We start from the raw sequence: 12,335 nt of genomic DNA on the forward strand, positions 1-12,335 counted from the left end.
GTTGTGGATCGGCGTCGACCTGACAGTTGTCGACCATTTAGTGTTGCAGAAGGGCGTTGGCTCTGTTACACTCTTCCAAGCTGTCCCCAGACAGGCCAAAGAAACGCACTGAATGTGGTGCGGAAGGGGTAGCTTCTGTGCGTATCGCAAGCGTGCCTTTTTGTTGACAGGAAGGGTTTGTGATGGATGATGCGTTGTAATCAAGAGTCTTGACATTCGTTGGGGCGTCGGACCGAGTTGCGCTCGAGGAACCATGCAAAGCTCGAACCACATCTTTGGCAAGCCGGTGGTCAGGACCAGCATTGATAAGCACCAACCTACGTAGAGTTCCACCTCGTTCTTTCAGAATTGTCTCGGGGAGGTTTTTCAGGATGAGATCCCATCTAGCTGTGCCGAGTAGCATGGAGCTGATAATGGAGTCGGATAGGTGTATACCGAGGGTTGTACTATCGATCGCCTCTCCGCTGGCATTATCAAATAGCGGACAGACGAGGTCTGAAGAAGAGACCAAGCTTAATTTTCTCGAAACAAGATCGCTTCGAAGCATTCGGACAGCGCGAGAGAGCCAGAGTTCAGAGTGATAGGGAGCATGAAGCGACACTGCTCGGAGTACAAGCGACGTGCCCCCTGTCTGGTGTTTCAAGAAGGCTCGAAAGCGAGTAAGTGACTCGGGTGGACCGGCGATCGAGACACGCTGGTGGTTAAAGACGATGGCAATCCATGGAAGCTGCCTTTCTTGGGCCACAGTTTGGATATTGGCCTCTTGAATGGAGAAACGGTGAAGATGCAGCTGCATCTCTGCCAGCGAGCAGCCTTGGACGAAAAGACACCACGGATCATCTATGGAGCACAGATTGTCGTTGCTTTGGATCGAGTGGTCGAGAGCAGCTTGAGTGACGCGAAGGCCCATCCAAAATGCGAGACGCATGGTTTGCACCAACCGGTGAACCAGTTCGGAAGCGCAAGAAGAGGTGGCAAAACAGTAGGCAGCCAAAGAGCCGCTGCATAGGCCTACACTGGCTACGATCGAGGAGTCGACGTCTTGGGCTGACAAGAGCAGACCGATGTCTATGCTGCCGGCCTCAACGATTGCCAAAACGGTGAGCGACTGAATCAGGAGGTGCAAGAGATTACGCACCGCCTGTTGCGGCTGGTACGGATTGCATAGATCGCAGAATTCGGAAAGAGTAGAGGGTATGGGCAGATTGGCGATACCCATTTCACTTGCAGCATGTGCTGTCTTGAGTTCTTGACGAAAAGCCGACCATGCTTCGTTGAGAACGTGTTGGCCCAAACCACCAGCTGCTTTCGATAGCTGTAAGAGGGACTGGCTGTCAAGCAAGGTCGGTTGCGGGCCAAAAACGATCACATAACCAGTTGCAGCATCTAGCGATGATGAACTGCTCGTGGTGTTGACGGATGGGGACCAGAGAGGCTCCAAAGGAGATGGTGCTCTCGACGGACAGAAGGACGTCACGGATGAGCTGGGTTCACTATAGCTTCGTTCAGAGCTCGGACTAGAGGAGTGGGAAGACATGATGTAAGATGTACGATTCGTTGTTCAAGTTGGCGAAAGCAGGTGAAGGAATGAGCTCGAGGGATAGGCGCAGAGAAAGAGAGCGTCGGGTGTTTCCCTGGACGACATCTCTGGTATTCGTGATTCTATATCTAGCCTCTACTACTCAAGTATGTATGGCCCAAGGAGGCTGGCACAAGCACCACAGAGTGTTGAGCGTCTTGCTCCGCTATAGTGAGTAGTGAAAGTCACTACGTTGAGCCTCATTACTCTGCTCCAGGGTGAGCTACGAAAGCTTGCAGAGCTATCACCATGGGTTCGGCTTGGACTTGCTGATAGTTACTCACGACTCAAAAATCACGGATGATTCGTGATTCACGATTTGAAAAAGGAAAGAAAAAAAGAGCCAGCAGAGCGCGATATGAAACATAAGAATGCACCGGGTACGACGTTTGATTTACAGATTGCGTCGTTACCCGGCCACTCACTATTTGTCGTTATCACTGACGACTGCGAGAAAGATACTTTGACCAGCACGCTTGAGCTATGCTTTGTCTTGGCCTTTTCCACCAGCAAACACTGGCAAGCAGTGTAGTTGCTTTCTGATTCTTGCTATAAGGAGGCAAAGCTCAAGAAGAAGCCGTGTCCGATGCTTTGGATGCCTTCGTTTGCACTATGATATTGGCAGGGTTACAATCGCCAATGCTCAGCAAAGCAGTGCTACTGAGTGTGGCTGCTTTTGCAACACTGCTTAGTTACACGTCGGCGTCCAGATTCATCAGCCCTGGCGTCAATTCGACCATCGATTTCGGTGAGTGGAAAGCCATGTCTTGCTGTGGATGACTGTACATTCCGATTAGTCTTCCATGGCACGTGAAGCTTTGTCTAATGACGAGTGGTGACTAAACTGCATCGACAGCCGGACAGCTTTTTCATCTGGAATACTATGGAGCAAGTAAGTCGACTTGCAGCACGAACCACTTTGCGCCTGAGGAACGACTAACGCAGGATACTCGTTTTGCTGTTTCTCGGCAGATGGCAACTTGAGCATGTCCATTTATGCCCAGCTGACCATCACGTCGCTAGCATTCGGATCAGAAGCAGTAGGATTGGATGCATCTAGGGTGCACGGCTATAGCTTGAGCCAGCCATTGAACTTGGCCACTGTATATCCAAACGCTTTTCAGCCGGATACTTCGGATGAGGATCGTGCAGCTTACAGATACAATGCATACGACTATAATCTGTCGCTAGCATCGCAGCCGCTTGACATCGACAGTGGCACGAGGTTGACGGCTTTTTAACAGTTTTGGAGGCATATACGGTGCCTTCGACTGTTAATGGGCTTCTATGGACGAATCGCGCCATGCTTCCCGTCCGCCTGTTGAAAAGCGATAGATGATTTCACAATTAACTTGACGACTTGTGACTCTGACTCACGACTCGTGGTTGTGACCAGGGGCTAAGGTCAAGAACAGAAGCAAGGGAAAGGGAACCCGGATCCGAAAGAACGAATGGTGGCCAGTACCGCCACTCGCTACTCATAGACACGGTCTTTCATGCTGCAAATTCGATCGGTGATTCAATACGCAGACATGCTTCCAATCCGAACAGCGTGCACGTTTGTTTCGAGTCTTTTGTACATGCGCGAAGTGAAAACAAGATGAGAATCTGTCTCCTGCCAGCAGGCTTGTGAAACAGTCGAACAAGCTTCTGCGGAACACTTAGCAGTAGAGACTTGATGAAAGTCTCAGACGGTAGTCTCTGGTGAGGCGAACATGAATTCTTTTGTGGGGCTAAGCGAGTGGAAGATTCGTGATTCTCTAGACACCACACCAAGTTAAGGTATAAGTTGCTGTGAGTTGTGATGCTCAGTGCTGTGTCTTGGCATACCAGTTAGCACGCCTTCCCAAATGCCGAAATTTCCGGCACTTTGATGGCAGCTGTGTTCGATTTTGCCCAATTTAAGTTGCCAAGATGCAATCACGAATCACGAATAGGTTAAGTTGACAAGGCAGGAACAGCGCTTGTTGTTCGCGAGAACTCACAGCAAGGCTCTCTAACGATCGTGTCGTGTTGATCGACCCCCTCTGTTGATGTAACAATCAAGAATTCGTGAATATTTCCGTGCCGCCGTGCGCGTGATGATTGTGCGGTGTATCGTATATCGTGTATCGTGCGTGAATCGTGTGACGTGTATCATGTGGTATGCGTGTTGGGTGATGCTTGCTGGCTGTTGAGCGACGTAAAACTAACTCGCCAGTGTTGTTCCGGGTCATCAGTCGTTGCGTGGGTGTTGGGTTCACACGACACTCTTTTGCAGAGAGTCGCTGCACAGCTGCAGGGTGCATTCGTGATAAGTTAACTAAAGTTATTCGCGATTCACGATTCATGTGTTGGCTGAGTCGGAAAACAGTCGGGATTGAGTTATGGAAAGTGCTCGCGCGGACCAATCACGAATTGTGAACGTGAATTGTGAACATGAATCGTGAATCGCGAATCGTGAATCACGAACGTACACGCGCCTTTGATTGTTGCTGTCTTTCCAACGAAGCTGTCTTCTATCCATTCCACCCGTCATCACCTTCTCTTTACCAACAGCAAGGTTTTTTGTTTTGCACTGCACAGGCGCATATGCTCGAAAGCGGAACTCACTCTGTTATCGCTCATGCTTTCCCTCGTCCAGGACAAGATTGCGTTTCTGCAGTCAGCGCTCGATGACCCGGCGATTCAGTGGAAGAAGCTCGTTCTTGCACTCTTATGGCTCGTGTACGCTTTCGAGACACTCCTCTCACTTCGACAGTACCGCCTTTACAGCCTGGAAACTCCTCCTGCCACGCTTGCCAGCCATGTCGATTTGGACACCTTCAAGAAATCACAGGTGTATGGCAGAGACAAAGCACGTTTTGGCTTCTTCTCGTCTGCTGTGAGCCAGCTAATCAGCGTCGCGCTCGTACATTACGACATCTATGCTTGGAGCTGGACGCTTGCCGGCACTATCCTCACTCACTTTGGCCAGAGCGATAGCGAAATTCCGCGGTCGATCGTGTGGATGGTGATCATGTTTGTGATTCGAGAGGTGCCAGGCATGCCACTCACCCTGTACCGCAACTTTGTCATCGAAGAACGACACGGTTTCAACAAGATGACCATCCGCACCTTTGTAACAGACACACTCAAAGAGTGGATGCTTGGATTCGTCATTGGCGTGCCACTCATCTCTGCTTTGCTGTGGATCATCCGATGGGCTGGATCGGCGTTCGTATCGTACGTCGTCGTTTTCCTCTTTAGCTTTCAGATGATCGCAATGGTTCTCTATCCAACCGTCATCCAGCCGCTGTTCAACAAGCTCACTCCGTTGCCCCAGGGTGCTCTTCGAGATCGTGTCGTAGCACTTGCAACGTCACTCAAATTCCCTCTGAAGCACATCTACGTGATTGATGGCAGTAAACGCTCGTCTCACTCGAATGCCTACTTTTTCGGCGTGATTCCCGGCGGCAACAAGCACATTGTCATCTTTGATACACTCATCGAAAAGTCGAGCGCGGACGAGATCGAAGCGGTGCTGGCGCACGAGCTAGGCCACTACGCCAACAACGACCCTACCAAGCTTCTCGTCCTGTCGCAAGTACAGATCTGGTTCACCATGAGTCTCTTTACGCTGTTCATCAACAACGTTTCGCTCTACCGGTCGTTTGGCTTCCAGGTAGGCCCTTCGCTTCTTGAAAAGGTGGCAGGAACGCGCTCGTCGCAGCTGCTCAACTATCTTCCTGTGATTATTGGTTTGGAGTTGTTTCAGCTCGTGCTGAATCCGACGGATGCTCTGGTCAAGTTCCTCCTCAACTCGGCGATTCGCAGGATGGAGTATGCTGCCGATCGGTTCGCTGCGACGCTGACTCGACCTGGTCCTACCCGGTCTGAACTGGCTGCGGCCGCCGAATTCAACGCTGACAGCCACAATGCTGCAGTCAAGGTGGATCCAAATCAGAAACAAGAGTATGTCGATCTGCTTGGTAGGGCGCTTATCAAGCTGCATGTGCACAACCTTTCCACGATGCATCACGATCCTCTCTTTTCAGCCTACCACTACTCACATCCCACGTTGGCCGAGCGACTTGACGCTCTGCAAGCTCTACGACCCCATCTCAAAAAGCACAAGTAGCCAAAAGCAAAAGTAGCCTCCGTCACGGCAGAACACAACCTCGCCGCAACCGACGCTACATGGCCACGCGCCAAACCTCGCATCATCTGCAAACGCCGTGCGCCTCTTTGTAACCATCCGAATCCATCATCCTGTCGAGGCTCGCTTCGCATACAGCTATATCCTATCGGACCAGACGTTGGATTGAACAACCAGCTTGATTAAGCCGTGTGACGTGTGCATTAATCTGTGAACGTAAAAAAAAAACGCGTTTCCATTCAAACAAGAACAGGTAACACTGCCTAAATTGCGGGTCTTGGTGGACCAGCTGAGCCAGCGATACCTGTCACGTGCGGGCTTGACACGAGGCGCTCGGGAAGGGAAGACATTTTCGTTGCAGGCGAGGTGAGTGCGGAAATCCCGAGAATCGAGCCGGTTGATGCTCCTCGGCCGTCGGAATCCTCGTTGAGGGCCGTGGATCTCGATGCCTGCTGGATCATTAGCGATGACGAATCGTTTCTGCGCGACATAGGATCGGCAAGTCCAGCGCTGCTTGATCGATTCCACACGGGTAATTGATGATTAGAGATCAGCTTTCGCAACACCCCAGACGCTTCACGTCCGAGCTCCCAGCGTGATGCCCTCACCTCTCTTTCCACCATCTCTAGCACGGCACGTGTGTAGCATTTGCAGTCGACATGTGCAATGTCGTCTGCTGTCTTGGTAGACATGCGTTCCAAAAAGTCGATGCCCTCTGGTTTCATTGGTGGTGGTGCAGACGGGCGCGAGGTCAAAGCTTCAATGATCCTGGCGTCGCCTCCGATCCGAGTTCTTTCGGCCGAGATCTGTCCGTGCAACGCGCCAGGCGAATTGGGGATGGACGAGCTCAAGCTTGTGCTAGTATTGTGGTGTGCAGATCCAGGTCTCGTTGCGGTAGCCGAGCCGGACGCCCCCGCTCCAGCGGCGACTTGGTGGTTTGTTTCACCGGCAGTGGAAGCGACACGCGGGATAGTCAAGGCATGGCCGTAGGCCCATATGACGAGAGCGCATAGATATTGGCACCAGCGATGGTGCAAGGCCTCGTCTAGACCAGTTTCGCGGTCAGAAGCTTTGCGCGCAGCTGAGGAGGCCGCAATACTAGCGCTGGTCTCTGCATCGCACGTGCCAGGATAGATTGGCCTTGCCTCCTTGTTACGGACCTCATCGGCGGCTGCGGTAGCAGAAGTAACGGCCTTGAACGTCTGGATGGTGCCGTACGATTCCGTGCCGGCGCCTAGAAGAGAAGTGCGCAAGAAATTGACGGCGTACCAGACGGCGGTTCGACCATCGGTGGTACGCGCCCATTCCTTGACCGACCGGCGTGAGGTATTGAAGGTAGCGCGATCGATGAAGCGGCCAAGCACTGAGGGCAGACCGGCGTAGATCTGAATGTCGATGATATCGGCAAACAAAGCAATTTGAGCTGCGGTAACAAGACTTGGAGTGGCGCGGTGGATGAGGCGTGTGCTCGACTCTTCATCTGCCTTGATGTAAGCAATGTCCATGCGGGCTTGCAAAGAAGAGTAAGCTGCTGAGAGACGGTCTTTCCAGTTGCCGATGCCATTGTCGGGGGCTCGACTACCGCCTGGAGACGACTCTGCACCTAGCAAGACGTTCTGTTTCCATTGAAGATCGTAAGCAATGCTCATCAGGCCGTGCAAAAGCACAAAGCGTGGAAAGGCGTCAAGCTCCTGGGGCGTCTTGGCAGGGCTGAGGCACGCCTTGAGCGCCGGAATGAATGGGCCGGGAGGCTTGTAGCTTGGACGCTTGCGGAATCTGTGCCAAGCTTCGGGCGTGGTTTTGTTCCACTCGTCGTCGCTGCAGGGCAAGTTGAGCTGAACCTGGAAAGCAGAGAGCGAAGGAATGTGTCGAAAGATGGTGGCGTGCTGCGCATCGAGCATGAATTCGAATAGAGCGATTCGCTTTTTTTCCTCCTCTCTAGCCCAGCTTCTCCAAGATTCTTCCGAGTCGTCAAAGTGAGCTTGGCTGGGGGTGCTGGCGTTGAAGACGGCGTTTCTGCGGGCAAGAGTGATGATAAAGTTGTGGAAGAGGTGTGCCATCTCGTGTTGGGGACGAGTACTCATCAGCTTGCCAAAGCATTCGGTGAGGACGAGCGCCTGGAGCATGGGCAGCGTGGCTCGTGCTGGACGAAAATCCTCGAGACTGACTACGGCGCCCCAGATCTTTTGAGCGATGCGAACGGCGAGCTCATGAGCGGGTAGACCTGCAAAATGCGCTCCAATCACGACGATGGCGCTCAAAAGCATTGGGTCGGTGGTGCTAGCTGCAAAGGTGGGCTCGTGAATGAGCGGATAGAGGCGATTGAACTTGACAAAGAAGAGATAGATGTAGCATCTGAGAGCAGATGGCGTAAAAAGGGGCGAATTGGGAAGCTCGCTGACGGATTGGAGAAAGATGAGAAGTCGGTGGTGCGCGACGGGATCGAGATGATAGGTAACTCGGCTGGGAATATCGGCTTGAAGGGTTGCAAAGTAGGCGAGATCTTCGAGGGCGTTGGGGGTTTCGACTTCGCTGCCGGACAAGAGGATACCGTCAGAGCTCATGCCACGTCCGAAGCTGGAGGCGTCGGCTGCAGTGCCGGATGGAGGTACACTGTTGTGAGAGCCATGTATGTTTCCAAGAAAGCCTCCGAGGCCGTCGGAGCTGCTTGGCGAGAACGCGGAAGTTTGCGAGTGCGGACCGCGTGCGTTGCTGCCAGCAGTGGTAGCTCGGCCGACACTGCCGCCAAAGTTGGAGCCGCCAAAGGGATCGACGCCGTCAAAGAGCCAGCCAAAGTCAGCGGTGTGGTCGACAATGGGTGGCGCAAACGGGAATATGTCCTGATTGGGGGGTGGAAGGGTGGAGGGCGGCCGGGCAACGGCCGGTATGGCGGCAGGGGGTTCAAGGTCAGCCAATGGCATGGCGGCATCTGGACGTGTGGCGTCACGTGAGGCATCGTTCCAGGCAGCCATGTAGGATGCGGATGGAGGTGGAGCATAGCTACCTGCGGATGGGTGACTGGATGTAGAAGCGCCGGGAATCCATCGAAATGGAGCGGCAGCCTGAGCATCGGCAGCAGCAGCAGTGGCAGCAGAATGGTTGTTTTGAACGTACTCTGATCGTAGATCGGGCTGCGCAGATGCGTCGGGCCAGATCGACTCGTTACGATACGGTGGCGGAGGGTAGGCGGCGTGGTTGGGTGTGGAGGGGGTTTGAGTGGCAAAACCAGACACAGAAGGCTTGGCATCGTGGGGAGCATCTGCGGCTGCCGAGCGATAAGAGGAGGTATCTGCAGGATATGCGTGTAAGGGACGCGTTGCGGGAGGCGACATGGGAGGGTTGTTGGACCAGGCGGCGGCTGAGCCATATGGTGCAGGTGCAGACGAGAGTGGTGGAGCATGCGAGGTGGACGTAACGAGGGGAGCAGCAGTAAGGTTTGACCAAGGAGGAGATGCAAGATGCTGTGTTGAGGCGAGGTGGGTGGGATTAGTGGGTAAGTGGTTGGGGTGAATCTGTTGATCCGAGTCTGGATCGTTGCGGTCGCTGTTGTCGTCGGCGTCAGCGTCAGCATCGGCATCAGCGTCGTCTGCGTCGTCGTCGTCGGAAAGGCGATCATGTTGTCGGTTGAGATGGACATGGGAACGGCGGCTGGAGCGAGAAGCAGCGGAAGGTTTGCGTTGCTTGTTAGAGGCAGAAGCAGACTTGGTGGGAGATGAGGAGGAGGCGGCTTTGTCATGTAGGTGGTCGTCATTGGCGTCCTTGTTACGGTTGGACCATCTACCGAGGGTCTTGCCGCGGAGGGCATGCCTCTCAAGGTGGCGTACGAGAAGATCTTGACGGACAAAAGTACGGTCGCATTGGTTGCAGCAGAGAACGCGCGCCTGATCGTGGTTGAGCTTGTGACGGAGGAGATGGTCAGGACGCGAGTAACTCTTGGTACAGCCTGGCTGATCACAGGTGTACCTCATCTCGGAGGACGACGATTCTTTGCGAGCCATGCTGGAACCTGGGACGCACCGATGTGGATTCGGACAAACCAAGGCAGCGTGCGTTTGTGAGAGGAATGGATGGTGATGGCAAGCTAGCCGAGGCGAATGGACGAGTGGATAAATGGATGTGGAGCAGAGGAGAGCACTGTATTGCAATCAGTGGGGTGACACCAGAGTCGGTGGGTAAGCGCGGAGTAGACGAGCAGCGGCGAAAAGGGCGAGAGGAGAGGGCTGCTGTGATGCGGCGTTCGACGGCGGACCAAGGCGAGAGCTTAAGTCGGCAGCAGCGCGAGCTAGTATCGGGTCGGAAGGAACGAAGGTCGGGATATGATGCGATGTGATCTGATGCGATGCGATGCGATGCGATGCGATGCGCGGGAGCGGGAGCAGTGCAGTGTGATGGGGCAAAGAGAAGCCAAGATTAAGCTTGGCCGCTGGAGAGAGCGCTGATAGAGATGGCTCAGCCGTGTGCTTGGAGGCGAGTTGTGAGTGGAGAGGCGAGTCTGCGAAAATGAAGTGACGGAGCGCCAGAGTCACGAGTTTGGTTTGCGCTTTTTTTTGTTTGGGCAAAGTCGAAAGTGGCTGTCAGCAGTGACTCGTTGACAGAAGTGGCTGGCAGGACGACTGGATTGCGCTGCAACGAGCAGAATGGAGCGCTCGTATTTGTTGGAAGGCTTGCGCAAAGAGCAGATGACAGGCTAAAGCGAGGATGCGAGTCAAGATTAGAAACGTGATGGTAGAGTCATTGACATCACCCGCCCAACCCAATGGACGGTGGATAGGCAGCCAAGGTAGCAAGCGAGACAGTGCACTGCACTGTGCGAGATGGAAAGAGGTACAACTCGTGAGTAGGTGGGTGGAGAGCAAGTTGGGCGGAAGCTGGGAAGTGCGCGAATGTGTTGCTAGAGTGTTGAGTGGTAGCCATCACGAATCGTGAATCGTGAATGTTGGCTCCTCGTTCCATACGTGAAAAGTTCAAGTCGCGGACAGTTCAAGGTGGGCGTTGCCGATTCGAGCCGCTCCTTGCTCGCCTGCTATCCTTGCTCCACGCTCCACGCTCGCTTGATCCGAGTGTTCCTAAAGGGTTGGTCAATTTGGTTCGGGATTCCGTGCAGGGCCAACACGACGTGGGCCAAGTGTTGTTCGCTGTGCGCGTCGTAGAGTGCTGCCCACATTGACCATAAAATCACGAAAACTCGTTTTTCGGATTCAATTCGTGATTCGAGAAACCAGAATCGCGAATCGAAATGGATGAATTCGTTTAATTGGTAGAAAACCCTCTATCTTGACGATGCATCAATTTACGATTCACGCTTCGTGATTTGCACCTTTGTAAGTCGTGAGTCGTGAGTCGTGAGTCGATCGGGTTGATAAGAAATCGGGCTCGAACCCGCGCAGCTACAACTGAGCCAAAAGTGTCAGTCACGCCAGCCAAGCGTTTTCGGACGAGGTGAGAGCCTCGGCATCAGCGCAGTTACGGGGTTCCTCACCGAGCTTTCCACAGTAGCCGATGCTGCGAAGCAACGATGCAGCGATGAAAGCTGTTATGGTGGTGCTGACGAAGCGCTTCTGCAACGTGCCATGGTGATCGAAGCCAGAGTCACGACTCATGCGTCTTGCTTTGCACGCTCAGACGTGGTAGCTTAGATAGCAAGGATCTCTGCACGGACGACAGGTTCACGATTCGCGCTTGCACTCGTGGTGAGGGTTCGTTAAAGTGGTCCAAAGTAGGATAATGCAACATGGTGCATGGCTGTAGAGGCTGTCAGCGCACACACACCTACACACACTCAGCTTCTCCACTCGACACGTGCGACTCGTGAAGAGGTTCGGATGACAGTTGGAATGCGTTGGTCGGCTTGGTCCCGACGTTATCTCGAGTGAGTGGTGAGTGAGCGAGTGCACCCGGGCCTGTTCGTGTTCCAATCCAAATTCAATTCATCGCTCGCATTCGTGATTTGTCGTTGGGTAGACACTTCATGACTGGACTGTGACACTCATCCGAATCACGAATCAAATCTACTGTATCGTGTAGTCACGACTAGTTATCATAAAAACCAGGCATCAGAGCCCATGTAAAGTCAAGTGTTTGAGAAATTCGGTAAATATTCGTGATTGATAAATTCAGCTCACAACCCTAAGTCAGGACTCAGGACTCACACTCGTGACTGGAGCGAGGTAGAGATAGCGTCAAGTCACAGTATATCTCAACGCACGCACGCCTGTGGATAGGCATCGTGATTAACACACGATATCCAAGCATGGCCAAACAAATATCGAGTGGATCCTGTTGGCACTACTCGTGATTGACTCCTCTCTTCTACATCATCGTCGTCGCTCCTCGTCGAGCCGGCTCTCTTCCATTGCGACTCTACTCGCATACACCGCTTATCGCTTACATTGGTCGTCATTCTCTTGCTCCTTGGCGGCTCCAATGACACTCTAGCGTACTGCCGTTGCTATCATCCCTCTTGTCGCCTTCTCGTTTTGATCGACCTACATCTTCGATCGCTCGATTACAGCATCGCTGCGCCTTCACCTCTTTTGGCGCAGCTCTTCTGTCTCTTGCTCGTTCACCTCGGTCCGCACCGTGCTTTCACCTGCCACCGCAGCCTCGTTCCAACATGGTCAAGTTTCCAATCATGGTCTC

The 12,335-nt window shown here is 53.3% G+C and overlaps 4 protein-coding genes across 4 annotated transcripts; 2 read left to right on the top strand and 2 right to left on the bottom strand.

The window, feature by feature from the left end:
- Positions 1-37: 37 nt before the first annotated feature.
- On the bottom strand, positions 38-1,537 carry UMAG_05798 (uncharacterized protein; the record flags this gene model as incomplete). The annotated part of the gene is made up of 1 exon (XM_011393870.1): positions 38-1,537. One exon carries the CDS (start codon positions 1,535-1,537, stop codon positions 38-40), a length of 1,500 nt encoding a protein of 499 aa, XP_011392172.1.
- A 654-nt stretch (positions 1,538-2,191) lies between these two features.
- On the top strand, positions 2,192-2,820 carry UMAG_05799 (uncharacterized protein; the record flags this gene model as incomplete). The annotated part of the gene is made up of 3 exons (XM_011393871.1): positions 2,192-2,327; positions 2,436-2,471; positions 2,552-2,820. 3 exons carry the CDS (start codon positions 2,192-2,194, stop codon positions 2,818-2,820), a joined length of 441 nt encoding a protein of 146 aa, XP_011392173.1.
- Positions 2,821-4,184: 1,364 nt separating this feature from the next.
- On the top strand, positions 4,185-5,678 carry UMAG_05800 (putative zinc metallo-protease; the record flags this gene model as incomplete). Its single annotated transcript, XM_011393872.1, has 1 exon — positions 4,185-5,678. One exon carries the CDS (start codon positions 4,185-4,187, stop codon positions 5,676-5,678), a length of 1,494 nt encoding a protein of 497 aa, XP_011392174.1.
- A 281-nt stretch (positions 5,679-5,959) lies between these two features.
- UMAG_05801 (uncharacterized protein) lies at positions 5,960-9,694 on the bottom strand (the record flags this gene model as incomplete). Its single annotated transcript, XM_011393873.1, has 1 exon — positions 5,960-9,694. The coding sequence occupies one exon, from the start codon at positions 9,692-9,694 to the stop codon at positions 5,960-5,962; it is 3,735 nt and encodes a 1,244-aa protein (XP_011392175.1).
- Between the last annotated feature and the right edge of the window lie 2,641 nt (positions 9,695-12,335).

Source organism: Mycosarcoma maydis, chromosome 20, assembly GCF_000328475.2.
Source record: "Mycosarcoma maydis chromosome 20, whole genome shotgun sequence".
Taxonomy (NCBI): Eukaryota; Fungi; Basidiomycota; class Ustilaginomycetes; order Ustilaginales; genus Mycosarcoma; species Mycosarcoma maydis.